This window comes from Ostrinia nubilalis, chromosome 8, assembly GCF_963855985.1.
Source record: "Ostrinia nubilalis chromosome 8, ilOstNubi1.1, whole genome shotgun sequence".
Taxonomy (NCBI): domain Eukaryota; kingdom Metazoa; phylum Arthropoda; class Insecta; order Lepidoptera; family Crambidae; genus Ostrinia; species Ostrinia nubilalis.
In genome coordinates, this window is record NC_087095.1 from 11,063,211 (window position 1) to 11,084,637 (window position 21,427).

The 21,427-nt window shown below is 33.5% G+C and overlaps 1 protein-coding gene across 2 annotated transcripts; it reads right to left on the reverse strand.

Moving 5' to 3' along the window:
- Positions 1 to 12,059: 12,059 nt before the first annotated feature.
- On the reverse strand, positions 12,060 to 18,930 carry LOC135073932 (uncharacterized). Of its 2 annotated transcripts, XM_063968185.1 has the most exons (5): positions 17,823 to 18,930; positions 17,492 to 17,572; positions 16,931 to 17,014; positions 16,750 to 16,833; positions 12,060 to 16,486 (listed from the first exon to the last, which is right to left on the reverse strand). In XM_063968185.1, coding segments are annotated over exons 1-5 (645 nt in total). In that variant the 5' UTR covers positions 17,825 to 18,930; the 3' UTR covers positions 12,060 to 16,092. The 2 variants fall into 2 exon arrangements, with proteins under 2 accessions (XP_063824255.1, XP_063824254.1); XM_063968184.1 differs by having other exon boundaries at positions 17,492 to 18,930.
- Positions 18,931 to 21,427: the final 2,497 nt, after the last annotated feature.

Below are 21,427 nucleotides of genomic sequence, written 5' to 3' on the forward strand. Positions count from 1 at the left end.
CGTATGTACTGAAACATTTTGTTTCATCATCACACACGTTGCGAAATCCAACCTAATACATAGATGCTACAGTATTTAGCTTGATATAGCAGTTACATCATCGGCAACTGTTGACGTATATTTTCTATCTTTCATTTGAATAAGTATCTTAAAATTACACTCTTAGGCCCAGAATACACGGTGAAACGCATTTGCAACGAAACTGCAACTTCTACTTACTTTTGAGTTGCATCTAAGTTTCTGCAATAGATTCCGTTGAGTATTAGGTACTTAACTCTCTTGCGATAAAAATATAATATCTTTTTTTATAAAAAAAAAAGTACTTTAAGAGCAAATTGAGATGCACTACCCAGTTAAAAGTTCTCAATAACTTGTCTTTTACCGTAACGCAGCTGTAAACTCGGCTTATTGTTTAAAATGTGTAACCGCACGCTCGGAGTTGAAGCAACTTCTCAAGATATAGTCTGATTAAGCTCCAGCGAAACTTATAAGATAAAAAGTTCCGCCGGCCAGCAACAATGATGCCGAACTTTGCTCTTCATCAGATCTCCCTTTTCTTTTTACGACTAAACAGTCACAAGAGCTTGTTTCGTTCTCGCATTGTTAACTTTAACAATTACCAACACAATACAAGTTTCGTTACGGCTAGTTTCCACAAAGTAGGTGCTGTTATTAAGATGAGAATTTATTTTAAGACCGATGAAGTCTTTAGAGATTGTGTTTGAACATTTAGTAAAAGTAAAAACAGTAACTTTCATTAGCATAAACTTGTTTTTCTCAGTAGTTTTTCTAAGTAACTTATTAAATTTATAATTATTAATTATAGATATTAAAGAGCTAATAGAAATCTACAAAAAATAAAAAAATACGTTACTACACCCATTTTTTATTGTATTATTTATTATCATACCCAACACGCTTCATCCTAGTAATATTATAAATGCGAAAGTTTGATGTCTAGATGTCTAGTTTACGCGGGTGAAGCCGCGGGAAAAAGCTAGTTTCTTCATAAATTGTACATAGTAATTACAGTCCAGCCGGGCTAGTATGCGCATCGCAATAAAATCTTATCGACTATTTTAGACGACAAACGTATGAGCATAACGTGTAAAATCGATAAAATGCATCAAAAATCGCGCATCCTAGACCTACAGACTGGTGTTAAGCTATTCGAGCCGCCAATTATTGTCTGGCGATCTACGGGTTCGCCAGCTAAAGAAACCCTGATATATCGATCCAAGCAGCATACAAAGTAAGCGTATTCATTAAGAGAGCATCTTGACTGGTAAAGGAAGCCGCACGACGCATTATGCAAATGTGATGAGCAGGAATGCAGCGGCGTTATCCTGATTTGCTAGGGTTGCCTGCCAATACTGACATAGTTCCTGAAACTGGGGTGTCTTGTGTAGGGTGTACTCGTAATAAGTGATGAGCAATGAGTAAGATGTGGTCTGATGTGCTGTCAACAATACACAACATAAGGAACATACATAGTACATAAGGACAGTTAATTAATTAGTTAATTTTTTAGTTCACTGTAAATTAATTGTAAAATAACTGTAGGTAAATATATTATGACAAAACAGCATTTAAATCATAATATATTTTTCTAATTAATGTATATGTTACGGTCAAAGTGATAAATGTGAAAATTATGAATAATCGCCGGTTATTATGAATAATTACCGCATGATTTGGTAAATGTGATTAATATGAGGTCATTTATGTGTGTATAAAACTAAATAAGCGGCTTAGGGGTGGCCCAAGGGCCACCCCCGCCGCACCTTAACCTATTTTTCACTTTAAATCAAAACATTATGTTATAAGCATCATGGAAAAGTAATAATATGCAAAAAAACATTCCAAACTTATTATGCCAAATTATATTAATATATGATATCAAAACGTTCAAAAGTTTGGCTGTACAGGAGCATGTACACAAGATATTGTTCTCTTTTATGAAATTTGTTAGTACTAAGGTTGAATTATTAAATAATCACTGTTAAATGTGATTAATTTATCACTTTTACCGCGACTGTCGGTAATTATTCATAATAACCGGTTATTATTTATAATTTTCAATTTATCACATTAACCGTAACATATATTTTATTATTCTTAATATACCTATTAGGGTTTCTGATTTCTCGACCAATTTTTTTTCTCGAGTTTCGGGAATTCTCGAGGCCAAAGTCTCGAGTTTTCTCGGGTCTCGAGTTGTTTAATGAAAACTGTTTAAATCGGTTGAAATTTAATAAAAACACAGGTTTTTTAATCTAATATAGCTACTTTTATTGCACATCAATCAATATTAGAATTTAGTACCACTTATTTTGGTAAGGAAAGAAACAAAAAATAAAATCTTCTTTCATAATGAATATTAACTAATAATCATAACAAAAGTTATAAAGTCGCGTGTACTTTATGGATAAATAACAATAAAAATCTGGAGCTACAATTGAATCGCTTGTTTTCCAAAGAACACAAGACCAAATAGCAAAATAACGATAAATAGTTTTTTTTATAAACAAAAAAAACTTTTTATTAAATTTTTAAATTTCATAAAGATAACGACTTGAATAGACTTTACGAGGAGGCACGAGTACCTAACCTAACAAACAGTTAACAAATTTTTCAGTCTTTAAATCAGTCAGAGTTAAACATACATAATAAATATAGCATACTCGTTGGTGAACATTATTACTTAGTTTCGATTGAGATCATTACTTGCAAATCAAATCAATTAAAAAAGGAAAGACTAGGCCAGTCTAAAAGCAACGTTATCCTATTAAATAAATAAAAAAAACTTAATTTTGTCTAAGAAAATAGACTTTCAAGAATATTTAAAGCTTCAAAATCGAAACTCGAGAATTCTCGAGCTCCGGTAATTTTTTTCTCGTCTCGAATGAAGCCAAATTTCTCGAGTTCGAGAAAGCTCGAGCAGAAACCCTAATACCTATGTATTATTGTAACAATCGCATAATATTACCCACTAAATGTGTTTAAGAACAGTGGACACTGTCAGTCTGATGGAAGTGACAACCCTGGCTACACATTATTCTTCAGGTCAGGAGTGTGTTAGTTTGTATTGACCTAGTAACTTTATGAGGGCATCTATAAATAACAAACGACCGTTGTTTAGGTGCACAAAGCAAACAATATTACAAAGACAAGCTTAGAATTTACCAAGTTACAATAGAAAATCATTGAAGTGCTACAATTTAGACTAATTGTTATTATTTATTTACCTGTCTAATGGCAAGCGAACCACTTGAAAATGAAAAATGAAAATAGGCTCGTCTTAGTACATAAATTATACCTACCTATCATAAATAAAGTGATGCGCTGTTTTCCACATTCCCCTGTATCAACGAATACAGGCTTTTGACACTGAGTGTTGTCGATGAGTTGTTTGTTGTCTTTTCTAAAAATTCCCTTGTCTACATACCTAAGTTATCTAACTTACAAAGCTGACATTGCGATGCTGTAGTGCGATTCAATTTATCAAAGAGGAAATTGGACCATAGATCGAACTCTATGGTTATCGGGTCCCAGATTAGAAGAGGCATCCGTGGATGTCACCGTACTAATCTTCAATCAAATTAGCCTTCGATTAGAGATCCGGTCAGTACTAAGATTAAAATGTTCAGGTCAATATGTTTTGGATTCTATTCACAAGGCTTTGTATGCTTTTTTTTCTAAATCCGATTTAAACGAATAACTTTTTGCACTGAACGAATACACTGGCAGGCGAAGTTAAAATAATGACAGGTCAGTAGTAAGTTTTTGAGAGTTCTCGCTCATTCCAGCGAGAAACTCTCAAAAACATTTATTCAAGGATCACTCAAAATAATTTCATTTTCGTTCATTCTATTTGAAACTGGATGGCTATAATTTCAAACGTAAAATGTTATGATGTGATCATTTTATAATCAGTTTGATAAAATCCACGAATCACGACGGTCATATTAAATATCAAAATATGAAGTTTCTGAAACAAAAACAATCGCTTAAGTTAGATTGTGTTTGTCCTACCACAATAAATGAGCAAAAGCGACATGGAAACTTATTACCAAACTCTATACGCAGTATTGTTTGCGGCCCATCAAATTGTGGAAAGACTAATTTGGTAATAAGTTTATTATTGCACGAGAATGGTCCGAGATTTCGTAATCTCTATGTTTATTCAAAATCTTTATATCAACCCAAATACATACTTTTAGAAAAAGTTATGGATATGGTGGCTGGTACGTCTTACAACAAATATAATCATAACAGTGAGATTTTAAGTCCACACGAAGCTTTACCAGACTCAATTATTATATTTGATGATGTTGCGTGTGAAAATCAAAATAATATCCGTGACTATTTCGCTATGGGACGTCATAAGAACATTGATTGTTTTTATATTAATCAAACTTATACTAAAGTGCCTAAACAATTAGTAAGAGACAATTCTAACCTGTTAATATTATTTAAACAAGATGACATAAACTTGAGACACGTGTACGATGAACATGTGGGGTCCGACATGTCATGGAATCAATTTCGCGAAATGTGCTCAACTGTGTGGCGTAATCCTTTTAATTACGTTGTTATAAATAAAGACTGTGAACGAAATAAAGGATGTTATAGAATGTCATTTGATACATTCATAGTACTTGACTAACGTTCATATATGGATGTTAAATTAATAATGAATCAGTTTCATTTGTGATTTCGTGCGGAGTGGAAATAAACCCTGAAATGGAACGAAATTTAAAAAAACAAATCGTCAAATACGCAGCGGCTGTGAAAAGTAAAGTCGATAAGATTAAAGATAAAAAAACTTCAAATGACATGGCTTTAGAAACAATTTTTAAGCCTATTGTTGACCCTCTTACTCAATTAACAAACAGAACTGGTGAAAAGCGTCATTGTAGTGAAGAAACGGAGCAAGATTTATTGCCAAAAAAAAACAAGTTTAGTGAAAACGAGTCATCAACTTCTTCTAGTGAAGACTTTGAAGAACCTATCAACGATGAAGGAAACTCTGATAATGAATTTTATCCATCCAACAAGACTCTCACAACATCACTCTCAGAAGATCATAATGTCAGTGAAAATTCGTTTAAATCTCTACAATCATCACCAAGTATTGGTAATCAATCTATATCTTGGTCCACGTCATCAGAAGCTATGAATGACGTACCTTATGGATTCAGAAATGAACGTGGAAAACTTATGCTTGGGAAAACCCGCGTCTTCGATGATGATCGCACTCTCGGGTGGAAAATTGGAAATAGGATCTACGAAAAAACACGTGGTTTGAGAGAATTATTGACGAAAAAAGTACCCGATTTACATCTAATTACAGAAGACGATTTACATTACTATAAATTAATACTCAACGACACTAATGCACACAGACGTAATTGGGATCCATCAAAACCTATAAATAGTAACAAAGGATTTAAGTACATGAATATAATCAAACCATTATTCAAATTCTCGAGGAAAACATCATCCAGCATAGAAAGTATTCCCCGAGGAGAAGGCATGGACATTTTGAAGGAAGTTAAGACTGATACTGATGTTATTTATTGGGATGACCCCAATGAGCTAGTAGAACGCTTAAAATTACTATTTGCATCAGCAGAAGCTGGTAACAATGGGTTGGAAAATGAAATCTATGCAATAATAAAGGAACTCTATGAAGCTGGTATTGTAGACATAGAATATAAAAAGAATGCATACGGAAAACTAGGCAGTATCTATGCAACACTACAGAAGACAGCAAGCCAGTAATGAATATTGATAAATTTGGACATCATATACACAAGCGTTTACGACTAACTGAATTCATTGATACTTATGCTGATACGTTAATAAAAACAGAGACAGGTGACTTCGATTTGAAATCATCTAGATTAAAAGGTTTACAAGCTCCTGAACAAGATGATGAAGCTGTAAATAAAGCATATATGGAAAAATCTCTTCAAGAATTAAGAAATGAAATGAAAAAAATTCACAGTGACGTTACAAAGTATTTGAAAAATTTAGAAAAAGTGACATCCGACAGTTTGAGTAAACTATATTACACTAAAAATGAAATCGATCGAATGATCCAAGGAACTTTAAGTAAAAATGAGTAAACAAGATATAGTTATAGAACTTCATAAAGCAGCGAGAAGGAATTTTACTCGTCGTTGTACAATTATAAAAGGAATAGATGACTTATGGCAAGCCGACCTTGTCGATTTGCAAAAATATTCACAATTCAATAAAGGTCATAAATACATTCTAGTTGTAATTGATGTTTTATCAAAATTTGTATGGACTAGTCCGCTAAAATCAAAATCGAAAAACTGCGTTACGAATGCGATGCGAAACATATTTTTGAAGTCAACAAGAAGACCAAGAAATTTGCAAACAGATTTAGGAACAGAATTTTACAATGATGTCTTTAAACAGTTAATAGAAAAGTATAAAATAAATCATTACTCTACGTATTCTGTAAAAAAGGCATCTATAGTAGAACGTGTAATCAGAACAATAAAGTCTCATCTTTACAAACTTTTTAGTCTACATGGACGATATCAATGGATTGGGAATAATTTGGATTCTGTAGTACAATGCTACAATAATGCTGTACATAGAATAACAAAATTTAAGCCTGTTGATGTCACAAAATCTAACGAGTGGGTAGTTAGATCAAACATTATTAAAACACAACAACAGAAGTTAAGACCGAAATTTCATTTTCAAGTTGGCGATTACGTTCGTATCAGTAAATATAAAGGAGAATTTTATAAAGGTTATACTCCCAATTGGTCCACAGAAATATTTCGCGTGGTTAAGGTTAACCAAACTAATCCAGAAACTTATCAAATAGAAGACAAATACAAACAAAAAATTTTGGGGTCTTTTTATGGATACGAATTACAAAAAACTAAATTTCCAGATCTTTATCTCATTGAAAAAGTGATTAAAAGAAAAGGAAACAAACTATTTGTCAAATGGTTAGGCTTAAATAATAAAGAGAACAGTTGGATTGATAGAAGTAAATTGGTGCAATAATATATAAATTATAACGCAATATTATTCCTTCCATTCACTTCAAATCATCGATGAAGAAAGGCAGTGGTATTATCAATAAGTTAATTGACAATTTACCGTTTGAGTTACATTTACCTGGATATCAATTTTGTGGTCCTGGCACAAAACTTCAAAAAAGATTACAGAAGGGTGAACGTGGTATAAATAAATTGGATAACGCATGTATGTATCACGATATCGCTTATAATAATAGTGATTCAAATATAAGACATCAAGCTGACTTAGAACTTCTAAAAATGGCTAAGAAGAGATTAAAATCAAAAGATTCAGGAAAAGGAGAAAAAATTGCTTCATGGATAGTAAAAAATGCAATGAAAGCTAAACTTAGAGCTGGTGGTAGTGTAAAATTATTTATGTCAGGTGTAAAGAAAATACACTCTCATTTGAAAAAGTTAAAATCTAAAAATAAACACTCCATTATAAAACATGCCTATGCTGCTGCAAAAAAACTATTTACGAATAAAAGAGGAATACGTTTACCACGCTGTATTCCTATCCCAAAGACTGGAGGACTATTACCGCTAATACCCATTTTTGCGGGATTGTCAGCTTTGGGTTCACTGGCTGGAGGAGCGGCAGGAATTGCAAAGGCTGTTAATGATTCTAAGGCTGCACAGAAAAGTCTTCAGGAATCTGAACGACATAACAGAATGATGGAGGCCGTAGCCCTTGGAAAAGGATTGTACCTTAAACCTCTTAAAAACGGAGCAGGCTTGTATTTGAACACCTCAAAAAACTAATAAAGCGGCTACCCAGGCGTGCTCTCACTAATCTGGATATATTAGAACACGCTATTGACATTCCATATTTCCGAGGAGTTTTCATGAGGGATAAATTACCTTCAAAACCCCAAAAAATTGAATGCGGGATATTAAATTTGGATAGCTCCAGAAATCCTGGAACTCACTGGGTAGCATATGTAAAGCAAAACAATTATGCTGAATATTTTGACAGTTTTGGAAATTTGAAGCCTCCATTAGAATTGATTCAATATTTACACAACTTTAGTATAAACTATAACTATGTTCCTTATCAAACATTTGGTACTACAAACTGTGGCCATCTTTGTTTAAAATTTTTAAGAGGGTATTGGAAAAAGCATTTATATGATGTAAGAAATAAATAAAATTGTCAGTATAACAATGTCTTTCACTGTGTCTATAACTGGTAGCGGAGCCTCTTTAACTACTAACTATTCACCAACATTGGAATTACGTGGAGACTATGAATGTGGTCTTTTATATTTTTCAACATTTAACTCTATTCCTAATATTGATGAAAGAAACAATAAATTCTACTATGGCGAAAATGAAGTCATTGAAATTCCTGAAGGGTCTTATGAACTCCAGGATATTTGTGATTATTTAAAAAGTAATATTAAAAACACTGTACTAAGATTGACTTGTAATAACAATACATTGAAGACAAATATTTTATGTTCTAAAGATGTTCACTTCAACAAAAGTGAATCACTTGGTAAAATTTTGGGCTTTGGTTCGGAAACTATCTTTGCAAATATAAGTACTGAATCTCAGTATCCGGTCAGCATTTTATCAACAACCATCGTGCGAATCGAATGTGATGTAGTTAGTGGTTCATTTGTCAACGGAAAAGCAAGTCATATTATCTACGAATTTGTACCAAATGTACCACCTGGATACAGAATTATAGAAATACCCAAGAACCTAATATATTTCCCAGTTAATCAAAGTTCAATTAGTGCTATCAATATAAGATTGTTGGACGCTGAAAATAAACAGATAAATTTACGCGGTGAAGAAGTTCAACTGTACCTTCATTTCAGGAAAAAATGATTGATTTCAATAAAAACCCTTCTGCACCATGTATTCAAGTCACTTCAAAAAGAGCTCTACAGAAAGGCGCACCGCTCCAGCTTAAAAAGAAGTTAACAAAAAATAATAAAGAATTTCTTCGATTAGTGGGCTTACTAAAATGAATATTTTAAATATAGCTCAACAGGCCTCGTTCAACAATAGTATTGAAAGTTTTGAATATCACTCATACAAACCATATGTGACAAGTTTTAACAAGAATGATGAAATACGTATACCTATAAATCAACAAGATTTATACGTGCTGCCTTCACTCAGCACTTTATACATTGAGGGTAAAGTGAATGTTTTGAATAACAAAAAAGAAAAAGTATCAAATGTGCATTTCATTAATAACCCAGTATTATTTCTATTTCAAGACATCCGATACGAACTTAACGGAGTGGAAATAGATAAAATTAAAAATGCAGGTATTACTACAACTATAAAGTCCTATCTTTCTTTAAATGAAAACGAATCCAAAAGCGCCAGAGCTTGGGGCTGGTCGACTACAGGTTCGAACAAAGTCGGCGATGGCGCATTCTCTGTCTCTATACCATTGAATAAAATATTGGGATTTGCAGAAGACTATGAAAAAATTATAATTAACTGTAAACATGAGTTAGTTTTGTTGAGATGCAATACAAACCTCAATGCTTTAAAATTAAATTCAGGTGAAGTTGTGGATGATATTATAATAAGTAAAATTGTTTGGCGCGTTCCACACGTTAAGGTATCAGATCGGGAAAGAATTAACTTATTAAAACATTTAGACAAAGATCGAGCTATAACACTTGCGTTTCGGAATTGGGACTTATATGAATATCCCTTGTTACCAAAAACCCGTAAACATACTTGGTCCATTAAAACATCGTCACAAATAGAGAAACCCCGATATGTTATAATTGCCTTGCAAACCAATCGCAAACACAAGGCTGAATCTTCAATGGCAGAGTTCGATCATTGTCATGTACGAGATGTAAGAGTATTTTTAAATTCATCATATTACCCGTACGAAGGCTTGAATGTAAGTTTTTCAGAAGATAGATTTACTTTATTATACGAACAATACGTAAGATTTCAACAGTCTTATTACGGACGTCGACCAGAGCCGTTGATGAGTTTAAAGGAATTTAAAGACGTAGCCCCTTTATTTATTATTGACTGTTCGCGGCAGCATGAAACTTTGAAGGGATCGATTGACGTAAGAGTTGAAATCGAAACAGATCAAGAAATACCGGATCAGACAGCTGCATATTGTTTAATTTTAAACGACTGTATATTTGAATACAAGCCTTTGAGTAATATTGTGAAAAAAATATCATGAATTGTAACACAATTATAGTTGATTTACAAGGGTTCAAAGATCATAAAAATGACTTTTTAGTAAAAGAGTTATGTATAGCGAATCAAGAGTCTACTTATCTCTTTTTAATTAAGCCACCGTACCCATTCTCATCTTTAACCGATGAAGAAAAAAAGAATGTGCGTTGGCTAGAAAAGAATAGAGGGTATCGATGGAGTGAAGGCTATGTCGACTACAGAGAATTTAGAAGAATTATTAAACCCTATTTTAAGGACAGAAATATTATTGTGAAGGGCGAAGAAAAAGTTAAATGGGTGAAAGAGTTATGTGATCATGATAATATTGTAGACATTACTTGCCAACAGATTCCTAATTTTAACTCACTTTATGACCTTTATTGTAAAGACAATTTATTCAATTGTTATAATCATAAGAAATATTGTGCATTGAAAAATGTTTTGTGTATAAAAAAATGGTGTTTAGAAAACGATATTAAATGTTTTTATTAAAATAAATACTGATATTTTAAACTGACTGTCTTTTATTTCAGTATCAAAGCAAGTTGTATGAGGAATAAACAAAGTCATAATGAAACAAGTAGATTTAATATACACAAATTTATTTTACCATTTAATTATTATTTTCAATTAACTTAGTATATTAATTTATTATTACTTACATTCTACATACAAGTACTTACAACTAATAACTTACAATCTATTACACTAGTAACTATCACCACAGAGTTCTTTAGATATTTTCCTAACTAACGTTTCTGTAAGATCTAACACTTCATCCGTGTTTGGTTCTTGAACCACATACTGAGCACTGAGTACCACGTTATTGTCCGCACTTTCCACATCAGTCTGTTGCGTCTGTGATAACGATACAGCGTCACTGGTTAGGTCTATAATCTTTATTTGGATCAGCTTTGAACCCTTCCGATCTTTGCGTATGACAAATGATCTAGATGAGATGTTCGCCTTCTTCTTACTGTTCGCATCTCTCTTAGACCTCCCTTTTCTTTCTGTCTTCGGTTCAACAGGCTGCACACCGAACAGTTCTTCGCAGTGCTGCGTAAAGTTCTCCAGAGGGTCTTGTGCATATTGCGAGAAGATTATTTCCGAAGAGTCAGACATATTGATCTGTAAACAAAATAAACACTTATTAGTACATTTTTATAACTGCATTAAATTGTTATCAGGGACTTGATGTGGACTGTATTTATAGAAGTAAAAAAAAGAAATCAGCTTTGTATAGACATGAGACTTAAAAATAACAAGACATACAAAAATAACAACAGATTTAAATAGAAAAAATAATAATTAATTAACTTACCAACAAGTAGCCACAAATAGTGATCGATGCAACGTGAATGTTAGTAATTAAATTTTAGTTATTGTATTTATATTCATTTCAAGTTTGCACTTTGACGTCAGTGACCTACTTAGTGACACGTGGAAATACAACGTGAACTAAAATTTGATGACTAAGTAATTAGGGTAAAAGCACCGTTTGTGGTCACTGTACTCTTTTGGCAACATAAAATTGAAGTAAGTTTAAAAAATATTGTTTTAATAAAACAATATTTATTAATAGTTAAGACTAAATTGGTATTTCAAGATAAATTAACAAATAATAATGGACAAAAACGGTACCAAGATGACCGAAACCATTACTTCTACCCTATTGCGAAATTTACTTACTAAGGAAATTTGTATCCTACATTACGAAACTAACAGTTTGCACTTTATCAACGATGGTAATATGGTTAAGGCAACACTTAAATATTTTATTAATATAGATTTAGTAAATAAAACAAATTAATCTCTTTACTTATGACTTTATTTAGCAATTATTATGTACAGTTATGAATAAATCTTGTGTTAGTAAATTAAAAACTAATGGTGTTAGTAATTTTACATTAAAATCATATTTATTTATCTATACACCTATTGCATACTTATATTATAAAACTTAATTTACTTAACACATTAAACTTAAAACATTAAATCTTGATGCCCCCATGCTTTAGTGGAGATTTTGTCAGGAAGTACAAATCGTTTATCGTCCTCATTTGATAGAGCAATTTTGTTCACTGCTTGAGTGAAAATTTCATGTTTGATGCACCTGAACAATATGTTCTTTTTACGTATTATTTGGTCATGAAGCAGAACCTTTTTATAGTCAGTTGAAGTCAAGTCTTTAATTACACTTTTTTTAACACCCTTAGCTTTTTTAATAAGTTTTGATTCCGTTTTAACACAGTATAACTTTGACCTAAGACCTACAAATTCTGTTATGATTTCACCGCCCATTTCATCTTTAAACAATCCCGGAATTTTTTTGTTCACTACTGGCAAATTAAAAAGATTTTCTGAATCATAATTACTAGTATCAAAGTAACTGAGAAAGTGGGTATTTAGATCTAGATAAAAGTCCTTAGTTTCAATTTTATAAATGAAACTGTCGGTATCGGTATAGCATAACTGTACCCTGTCTTGATAGTGCGGTTTTATGACTGAATAATGGAAATTGTACATGTGACTTTTGGACAGTTCTAATACTGAAAATCCTATGTAAATAGGTTTATCCAAAATTATTCTTTCAGGTTTCATCTGAACGGCAACTAAATTTTTAGAAAATACTGTAGCACTGTGAAAGTTTGGTCGTGCGATTAACTTATCAGCGCTTAGTTGCTTTTTAGTTTTATTTGAGTCATCACGCCATTGATTAACTAATTTAACATCAACACGACGTTCATTATCCTCTAACGTTTTTCCAAAAACAGAGTTATTTAACAGTTTGAAAAGATCTTGTTGAAAAGGAGTTGTAGCTTTTTTTCTCAATTCTGTATTAAGATTAATGTATTTAGCTAAAAAGGCATTTTGTTTGAACGATAAAACGCGATGAATTTTATTTAAGATAAGCCCATGACTGATACATGTTTTTAAATGAACGTAATGAATTACGTATTCAAATTTCGGATAAAGATTAGGTATTAATTTTGATGTATGTCCACCTGGCGGTACAAACTTTTCGGCACAGAAAGGATAATCGTTATGGTCACAATGTAAGTTTTCTGGGTACAACAAATCTACTTCAAGAATGTAACCGGTGTCCGCATCGTCAGGTACCGTTAAAATATTTAACTGGTCTATTTCATTTTTATTCAAAAATCTGAAATCCGATACAGGCAGAGGCTGACACATACTATAGCCATAGAGGTTATTACAGTCAATGTACACTAAATAAGAGTCAGGCTTGTACTCGTCATAATTCGACATGTACTTATTGTTTGCTTTGCTATGTCTGGTAGAACACATGCAGATACCTCCTCGTATACCTTTTTGTAAAAGACGGATTATTTCTAAATCATGTAACAATTCTAACTGTATACCAGTCTTCATTAACATCGCATCAAAAGACAAACTTGGAGCTGTTAAATAGAAAGCAGGGTCTAACTGATAGTTAAGCTTACAGACAAGTCGAAAATTTTCAAATACATCCGATAAAAGAAGTACGTCTGTTTGAAGATAAAGATCGGTGTACTCTCCAATATTTTTAATATTAAAAACGGACCAGACAGTTTTGGCATGAGCATAGTCTGAGTCACTTATATCCTCATTGGTAAGGGAATTATAAAATTGTTTTTTATTGGGAAGTGTTTCTTCTGAATATGATTCCCAGTCTGATATGTGATCATAGGGATAAACTCCCTTTCGTGTCAATAAACTGAATTTGTTGTCATTAGGAAAATGATTTTTCAAATGAAATAAATCAGATTTACGTAAACCACTTACTAATTTTTCTAAACTAGTTCCTAAAAATTTAAATGAATCTACAAATCGGATTTGTCCAAATTTTCCATTTGGTAAGGTAAGGAATTTAGTAAAAGATATATAATTTTCTTTGTTCTTAGGTATTACTTTAATAGGGCCTAAGCTGTCAGCTAATTCTTTAATAAACAAATGGCAATCGTAACCGGACAGGTTATGAAAAAATACCGGTACGAACTTAGGGACATTGTATCGCAAATTACAGTATTGATGTGCTGCGCCACGATATCTACCTGTAAGGTGACAATGATCTCGCACCTTGTCTCCGATCAGTAGGTTGTCGCAAATGTGACACACGTCGGCTTGTGAATGCTTTACCTTATCGTTTTCGGTAAAAATCATTCTAATTTCAACGTTCAAAATATTATAAATATTTGTAATGTCTTCATAAAGATTTTTTAAGAACTTTTCACTACAATCTGGACCGCGATATTGAACAAATTTGTTGAAAGTATTATCAAAGGAACAAATTATTTGATACGCAAAAGCTGCTGGGATATGTCGTTGACGCGGTGTTGTAAAACTAGCAAGAGGATCGGGCTCACATCCTTGATATCGTTCAAGGATGGTTTCAAAGTCTGCGTAAATAACGAAAGGAACATCTTGTTTCCTTTCAAAATTTTTGAACTGAAGATAACTACCTTTTTCGGGAAGTACTGTTGTAACACCACTACAGATATGTTTATCGATGCTATTCTGAGAAGTAAAAAATAATAAACAGTCTTCACAAAAATGTAACTTACCGTTACGCTTTGTGATTTGACTCCGAACCAAACGGGGCAAATTTTTTATTAAAACGAAATGCGAGTGTACATTGTCCTCAAAGAGAAGCAAGTTAATTCTTTTTCTAGAGTCTGATTTAAATTCAGATCTGTAAATAGGACCCACAACGCATTTATTGTTATTTAAGGAATAAACATTAACACTTAAAGTTGGATTATTTTTTTCAAAAAGCGCTATATCGTCAAAAGTTACAGGAAAAGACATACCTTCGATGTTGAGCACCCGTTTAAAGTGTGGATATGACGAAGTTCGGTCACAGTTCTTTTGAGCAGGATAAATCGCAGCGACTATGCTCCACAAAAAACAGAATTTATCGTCATTTTTAATATTGACACACGCTTTTTTCTTCTTTATCACTGGTGGCAAATCAACATAAGTCGACCCAGATCCACATAATGGATCATATTTGTTAATATTTACTTCTAAATAAACATTACTCAGAAAAGTCCATCCACTATCACGTTCCTGAAACTCTTCAACCTTCTTTTTTATGATATTTAATACTGATGTAAATAAGCGCTTAAATTCAAAGTTACGATGAACAATAATATTTTTAGTTGCGAACGATTTTATTTGTTGTTCGTTATTTTTGAACAAAAGGAAATTACCAAAATATTCTAAATTTACTTTGATGCTTACATGTTTTTTAAGAGAACTCTGTAAAAGTTTGTAGAGTTTGAATTCTACGCTTTTTAAAAATAAGTCTGGAAAAGAATGTTCCGTTTCGGTCGTCACCGGTAACCTGTAGGAGGCTATGCGACCGCGGAACGCAGACGCGACTTCAACGACTCCGTCCTGAGCGACCGCCGCGCACTTGTTCTTGTGCGCGGTGCTCCGCAAGTGGCCAACCCATTTCCTTCTATCAACTTGAACGGCACACCCAGAGCAGAAGGGCATCTTCTTAGTTAACCTAACTTAACCAGTAATTAACTTTAACTAACCTAACTTAACCAGTAATGAACTTTAATTAACCTCGGAACCTGTCTTCTAAAGATTGGAATTATTTTGTAGCTAATAAAACTTTACTTTTATTGATTTTATGTAATGTACCTATTTACTAATGTATTATGTAACTTGCTGAAATATGTGAGTTCGTCGAAACGTGGTTTGGGCTAGGTACCGAGGTTAATTAAGTACTATAACACTAGGTTTTAATTCATTTATTATTAAGTACCTACGTAAATTATAAGTAAGTAAATTAGACTTAATTAATATGTATATTTTTATTTACAATTCAGTTAATCTTATTATTATAAAACACCGGCACGCTATCCGCAAAGTACGTCGTCTTGGCTCTCCTGAGGAACTTTTGAAGCAAGTCCCACTCGGGCTGGTCCGGGTCGAGCTGGAGCTTCAAAGTGACGAGCGCCTTGGTGTAGCGGGTCTCGGGGCGGGTGTCGAGCGCGTCCCGCGTGGAGTAGAGGCGCAGCTCGGCGTAGTAGCGGCCGCTCAGCTGCGCGCGCCGCAGCACCGACCCGTCCGCGACCTTGCTGCTGATGGAGCTCGGCAGCTGGCTCGACGGCGCTCGGCGAGACGCGTTTGCGTGAGCTGCGTCTTCCTCGTCTTCAGAGACCAGCCCGAACAGATCCTCTTCTTTTTTGGTGTTCCGTCTCTTTGGCGTAGCGGTTCTGAAAATAATATAATATTCCTTAGGTATTGGCGAATTTCATTAATGAGATGATGAGAATCATCTCCGTTTATGAGATAGTAGTGTGAAAGGTGACCCACAATGTGGACTGACGACATCATAAAGGTAGCAAGAAGGCGCTGGACGCAGGTCGTTACCAACCGGACAACATGGAAAGCATTGGGGAGGCCTATGTTCAGCAGTGGACGTCCTGTGGTTGAGATAATGATGATGATGATTGTAATGTGTTGTTGTGAAACTTACTTTGAAGATCGTGATGTTGTCGACTTCCTCTTGGTTGTCTTTGCCTTGCTACGCTTGGAAGGCTGATCGTCTTCTGAATCAGACCTGTAAAGTTAAACACGAATCACGTTAGTCTAATGATAACGAAACGACTGTAACAAAAACGCCAGCCTTCGGATTCCATTATTTCAGGTCTACTTACTTTGACGGGGCTCGATTGTTGGACTTCTTCTTAGATGTTTTTGCCTGATCTCGTCTAGTCCCGTTTTCAGCTTCGGAGTCAGATCTGTAAAACAAATTGTGATTATTAAATAATGATTACCCGTAAAACTGTTAAATTACTCATTACTGGTACTCCAGTCACACTTAACAGTTAGACCGCTTCCTGACTTGGCGGTGCGGTATCGGTACGATTTCGTTTCGGTATACCGCATCGGTACCGAAAGCTTACCGAACGCTTATATTTGAATGTACGCTTCCTGATTGGCGCGGCATGTGCGACAGCGGCGCGGCACAGACTCAATCAGGAACGCTCCATTGAAATATAGGCGCTCGGTAAGCTTTCGGTATCGCGTATACAGAGCATACCGATGCCGCGCCGCTACCGCACCGACAAGTCAGGAAACGACCTTAGTCTGAGACTTTTTAACTACAGCAAGCTGTGCACGATAACGTGTCACTCACTACTTGAGTACTGCCGCGCGAGCAAAGTCGTCGACTATCGTTAGTGTGCAATAACTAATTAACTAATGTAAATAGGTACCTTATAATAAGAGCTGGGTTCCTCCTCTCTGACTTTGAGATGCGACTCTCGACAATTGCAGATTCGTACTCGGAGTCAGACCTGAAAATAATTAGTTTATAAATATAAGTAATGTGTAAGACGAACTGAATTATTTCGCGGTTGAATCCGCAGGTAATCCTTAGTAAATTCATTAGTAACTAGAAAACTTTAACTTTACAAACATCGAATCAAATTAATAAGTACAGTTCCATATTTATTTAAAGTGGTCGTCGCTGATGACGAGAGGTCTCAGAAAAATTCTAAGTTCTAGAAGTTTAGTGAAGACTAGAAGATAGTCATGAGTACTCACATTGTGTTTGTTAGATGATAGAAACTCACTCGGAATACTTGGAGCGCTGGGCCTGGAGCACTGGGTTTGGAGCACTAGGTCTGGAGCACTAGGTCTGGAGCACTAGGTCTGGAGCACTAGGTCTGGAGCACTGGGGAGCGGTTCCTTGTTGGTTGACGGTTCTTCTGATGCACGAAGCAGTAGATGAAGCACAGAATGAAGTTCGGGTCGAATCGATTCCAATTTATTTGAAAATTATTGCAGAGATCCGCAAAATGTGTTAGGGTTGACAAAAATGTTTTGTTAAGAAACACCATGATTATTCATATGATTCATTCATATGATATTTAAAACACACATAATATAAATATTTCGTTTGAAAAGCCGCCGCGTAGCACTTGAGGGTATCAAAAATCAGAATCAAAAATATTTTTTCAGTTTAGACCACAAGTGGCACTTATGTATATAACAAAGTACTATTTTTTATTAATCGTCGCTATAATTATGATTTAAAACATAATAAGACAACATATACATTATTATGTATTTGAAAATGATTGCAACGTGCATCAAAAGTTATTTAGAAAAATATCACAAGATTAATGTATATAAAAAATACTCAGAGATACTTACTAATATTTTAAATATCATTATCGGAATTGAAGTGGAAATCATATGAATATTATGTTTGATTTGAGATACTTATACAATAAAAATATTTTAATCAAATATAATTATAAAATGGCTAATAATAACGATCATTGTTAATAATATTGTTACAGTGAAACTAGACTAAATGATTCTAATATAGGTGATGCATCCATAATTACACAGTCGCGAACCGTGCGGAACTCGTGGCAGCCCTGTTGCAGTGCGCGCAAGCATTTTTACAGAAACGCACTTCGGACCTGCGGCCACGTTGACGACGTGACCATGATGCAATATCCGAATGAAAAATATTCCACTGTATGTTTTAGAAAATTAAATTACATTAATTTTGAAAATTTTGGAGATAGTTGGTTTAAGATATTTATTTATTCATAGAACGGTAGTACCAATTACACTATTCAAACAAGACGTAACAAAGTTCAGAATAACATTTAAATACTTAATTAAACAATTTAACATAACAAACTACATAATTCAGATGCGATAGGTACTTATGTATTTTTAATTTGATATTTAATTTACTCAGTTATATGTTAACATTTAGCTTAATATTATTTCTAAGTTATTCAGAAAATATTCGAGATTTCATTTATGAGCGATATAATAAAATTAACAGTTATTTTGATTTAATTATGGATAATAAATATTAAAACTTGTTTACAGCACTTTTACAAATATTTGGTTATAATTTATGTTTAGTACATAAATATCTTTTTAATAATTTGAAGCTGTTTAAAAGATGTAAATAGTAATATACTATCTACTTATAATAAATTATTTATTACCATTTACTTAGAAGACAATAATATTTTATGGCTTAAATTAGTAAATTAAATTACCTATATTAATTTAATAATATAATTATACGTATTATTTGTGGATTGCTATTTATTTACTTATTTAATGATTTTTAAAATGAAAAGTATTTTATGAGTAAGTAACTTTATTATGTTTTTTAAAGGTATGCACTATTTTTTCTGAGTAATTTAAACTCGAATTGTGTTTAAAATTTTAGATAAAAAATTTCTTAGTAAAAATGAAACAGGAAATTTTGACACCACAACGATGATAATGTAATAATAAATACGAATAACGGATGGCATAGTGACTTGGTTTCTATGAGTCTGGGGTTCGATTCGAACAGACTTAGTATTATTAATATTTATAGTATTGTATGTATTATTAGTAGTATTATTAGTATAGTATTTAATTTTCCAATTTAATAGGCATCCACTACGTAACAGTTTAGCAGAAGAGATTGCTTATAATCATGTAAATCTTGTAAATAATAATTTTAAGATGTTATTGCTCCCTGATCTGTTACAATCTAGGATTTTATGGATAATAAAGAAGTAAGTACGTTGATATTTCAAATCAAAACAACTTCTTCTGTGAGGTCAATGATGAATTCAACTCAAATTAGTATCTGATATTTAGTTGCAAATAAACAAATTGAATATAGAATAGAAAAAAAGTTTAGGAACCTTCCATTACTTTTATAGCAAAAGTTTCATTTTTGGAGACTTATCTGACATTCAATAAAAAATTATAAATATTAGGACATACCTAGTTTTTTTATTAAAACCATTGCGAGTTTTATGTTTACTTCTTTGATTTTAATTTTTTGATAAACGAAATTAACTTCGACCCGTTTGATATAAACTAAAAGTCCAGAAGTCCTGATCATGTATAGGATGCACATAGTTTTGCTTCTGTGTATTTGCTTTAAAATAAGCCTAGGCGTTTAAATATAGGAGCACAATGTGTAGTATCAAATTTCATTCACCGATAATTAATTTCGTTCAAATACAGGCGCGGTAGGTAAGAACTACGCTAAGATATCAAATTGCAAGTTCCGGCGCGCGTGCACACCAAGGTTGCGCAGTGACATCGTCATCATGATCCAATTTTTACGTTTGGGTTTTATGAGTAGGTAGTTATTTTATTATTGAACTTAAAAAATAAATTGGTCCAATTATCTCACCACACCAATTACCTAATCACCAACTAAGTGGAACTTGTACTATAGCAACTACGATCACGTCTCAGTTATAGGTGATCGTGTTTATAACAGAAACATTTGCTCCTTACGGGATTCGAACCTGCAACCTAGCTTAATATTTCTCGGTGCGCGCTTCTAGAACATGACCGCACTCATAATAAGAATACACGCTTATCGTGTTGTCAAATGAACGAACGAAAATGAAATTATTTTGAGTGATCATTGTATAAATGTTTTTGAGAGTTTCTCGCTGGAATGAGCGAGAACTCTCAAAAACTTACTACTCAGGTCAAATTCTGCAATGCATTGTAAAATTGCGCAGTCAGCTTAGAAGACACTATTAACTGACCGATTGCCTAAAAACTAGGTTAGGTTTAAGGGTATTACATGCTATGTATAGAAAAGTGTCAGGACTATTTAATTTTGAAACTTTGTATGTACGGCCGATAGCACATTAGACTACACATTTATGACTAACTAGCGGCCGCCCGCGACTTCGTACGCGTGGATCCTGTTTTACTCTTACGCGGTTTAGATTTTTTCATACAATTTTTTTCCCGCTAACTCCCATTCCGGTGGGAATTTTGCAATATCCTGTTGTAACTAAGCTTTAAATTTACTAAGGTACCTGCATGCCAAATTTCAAGCGTCTATCTTACGCGGTTTAGAGTTTTTCATACAAATGTTTTTTCCAGCTAACTCCCGTTCCCGTGGGAATTTTGCAATATCCTGTTGTAACTAAGCTTTGAGTTTACTAAGGTACCTGCATGCCAAATTTCAAGCGTCTAACTTAAGCGGTTTAGATTTTTCATACAAAAGGATTTTCCCGCTAATTCCCGTTCCCGTGGGCATTCTTAAGTATCCTATAACCTGCCCAGGAGTATGAAGAATAATTGTACCAAGTTTCGTTAAAATCCGTCGAGTAGTTTTTGTTTCTATAAGGAACATACAGACA

What these genes read in the sequence shown, in the direction of transcription:
- LOC135073932 (XM_063968184.1), bottom strand. Translation starts at nt 17,664, where the DNA reads ATGAATTTACTAAGGATTACCTGCGGATTCAACCGCGAAATAATTCAG. An exon ending in AACCCAGCTCTTATTATAAG is followed by an intron (nt 17,015 to 17,491) that starts GTACCTATTTAC and finishes TTTGTTTTACAG; the next exon opens with ATCTGACTCCGAAGCTGAAA. An exon ending in ACAACATCACGATCTTCAAA is followed by an intron (nt 16,487 to 16,749) that starts GTAAGTTTCACA and finishes TATTATTTTCAG; the next exon opens with AACCGCTACGCCAAAGAGAC.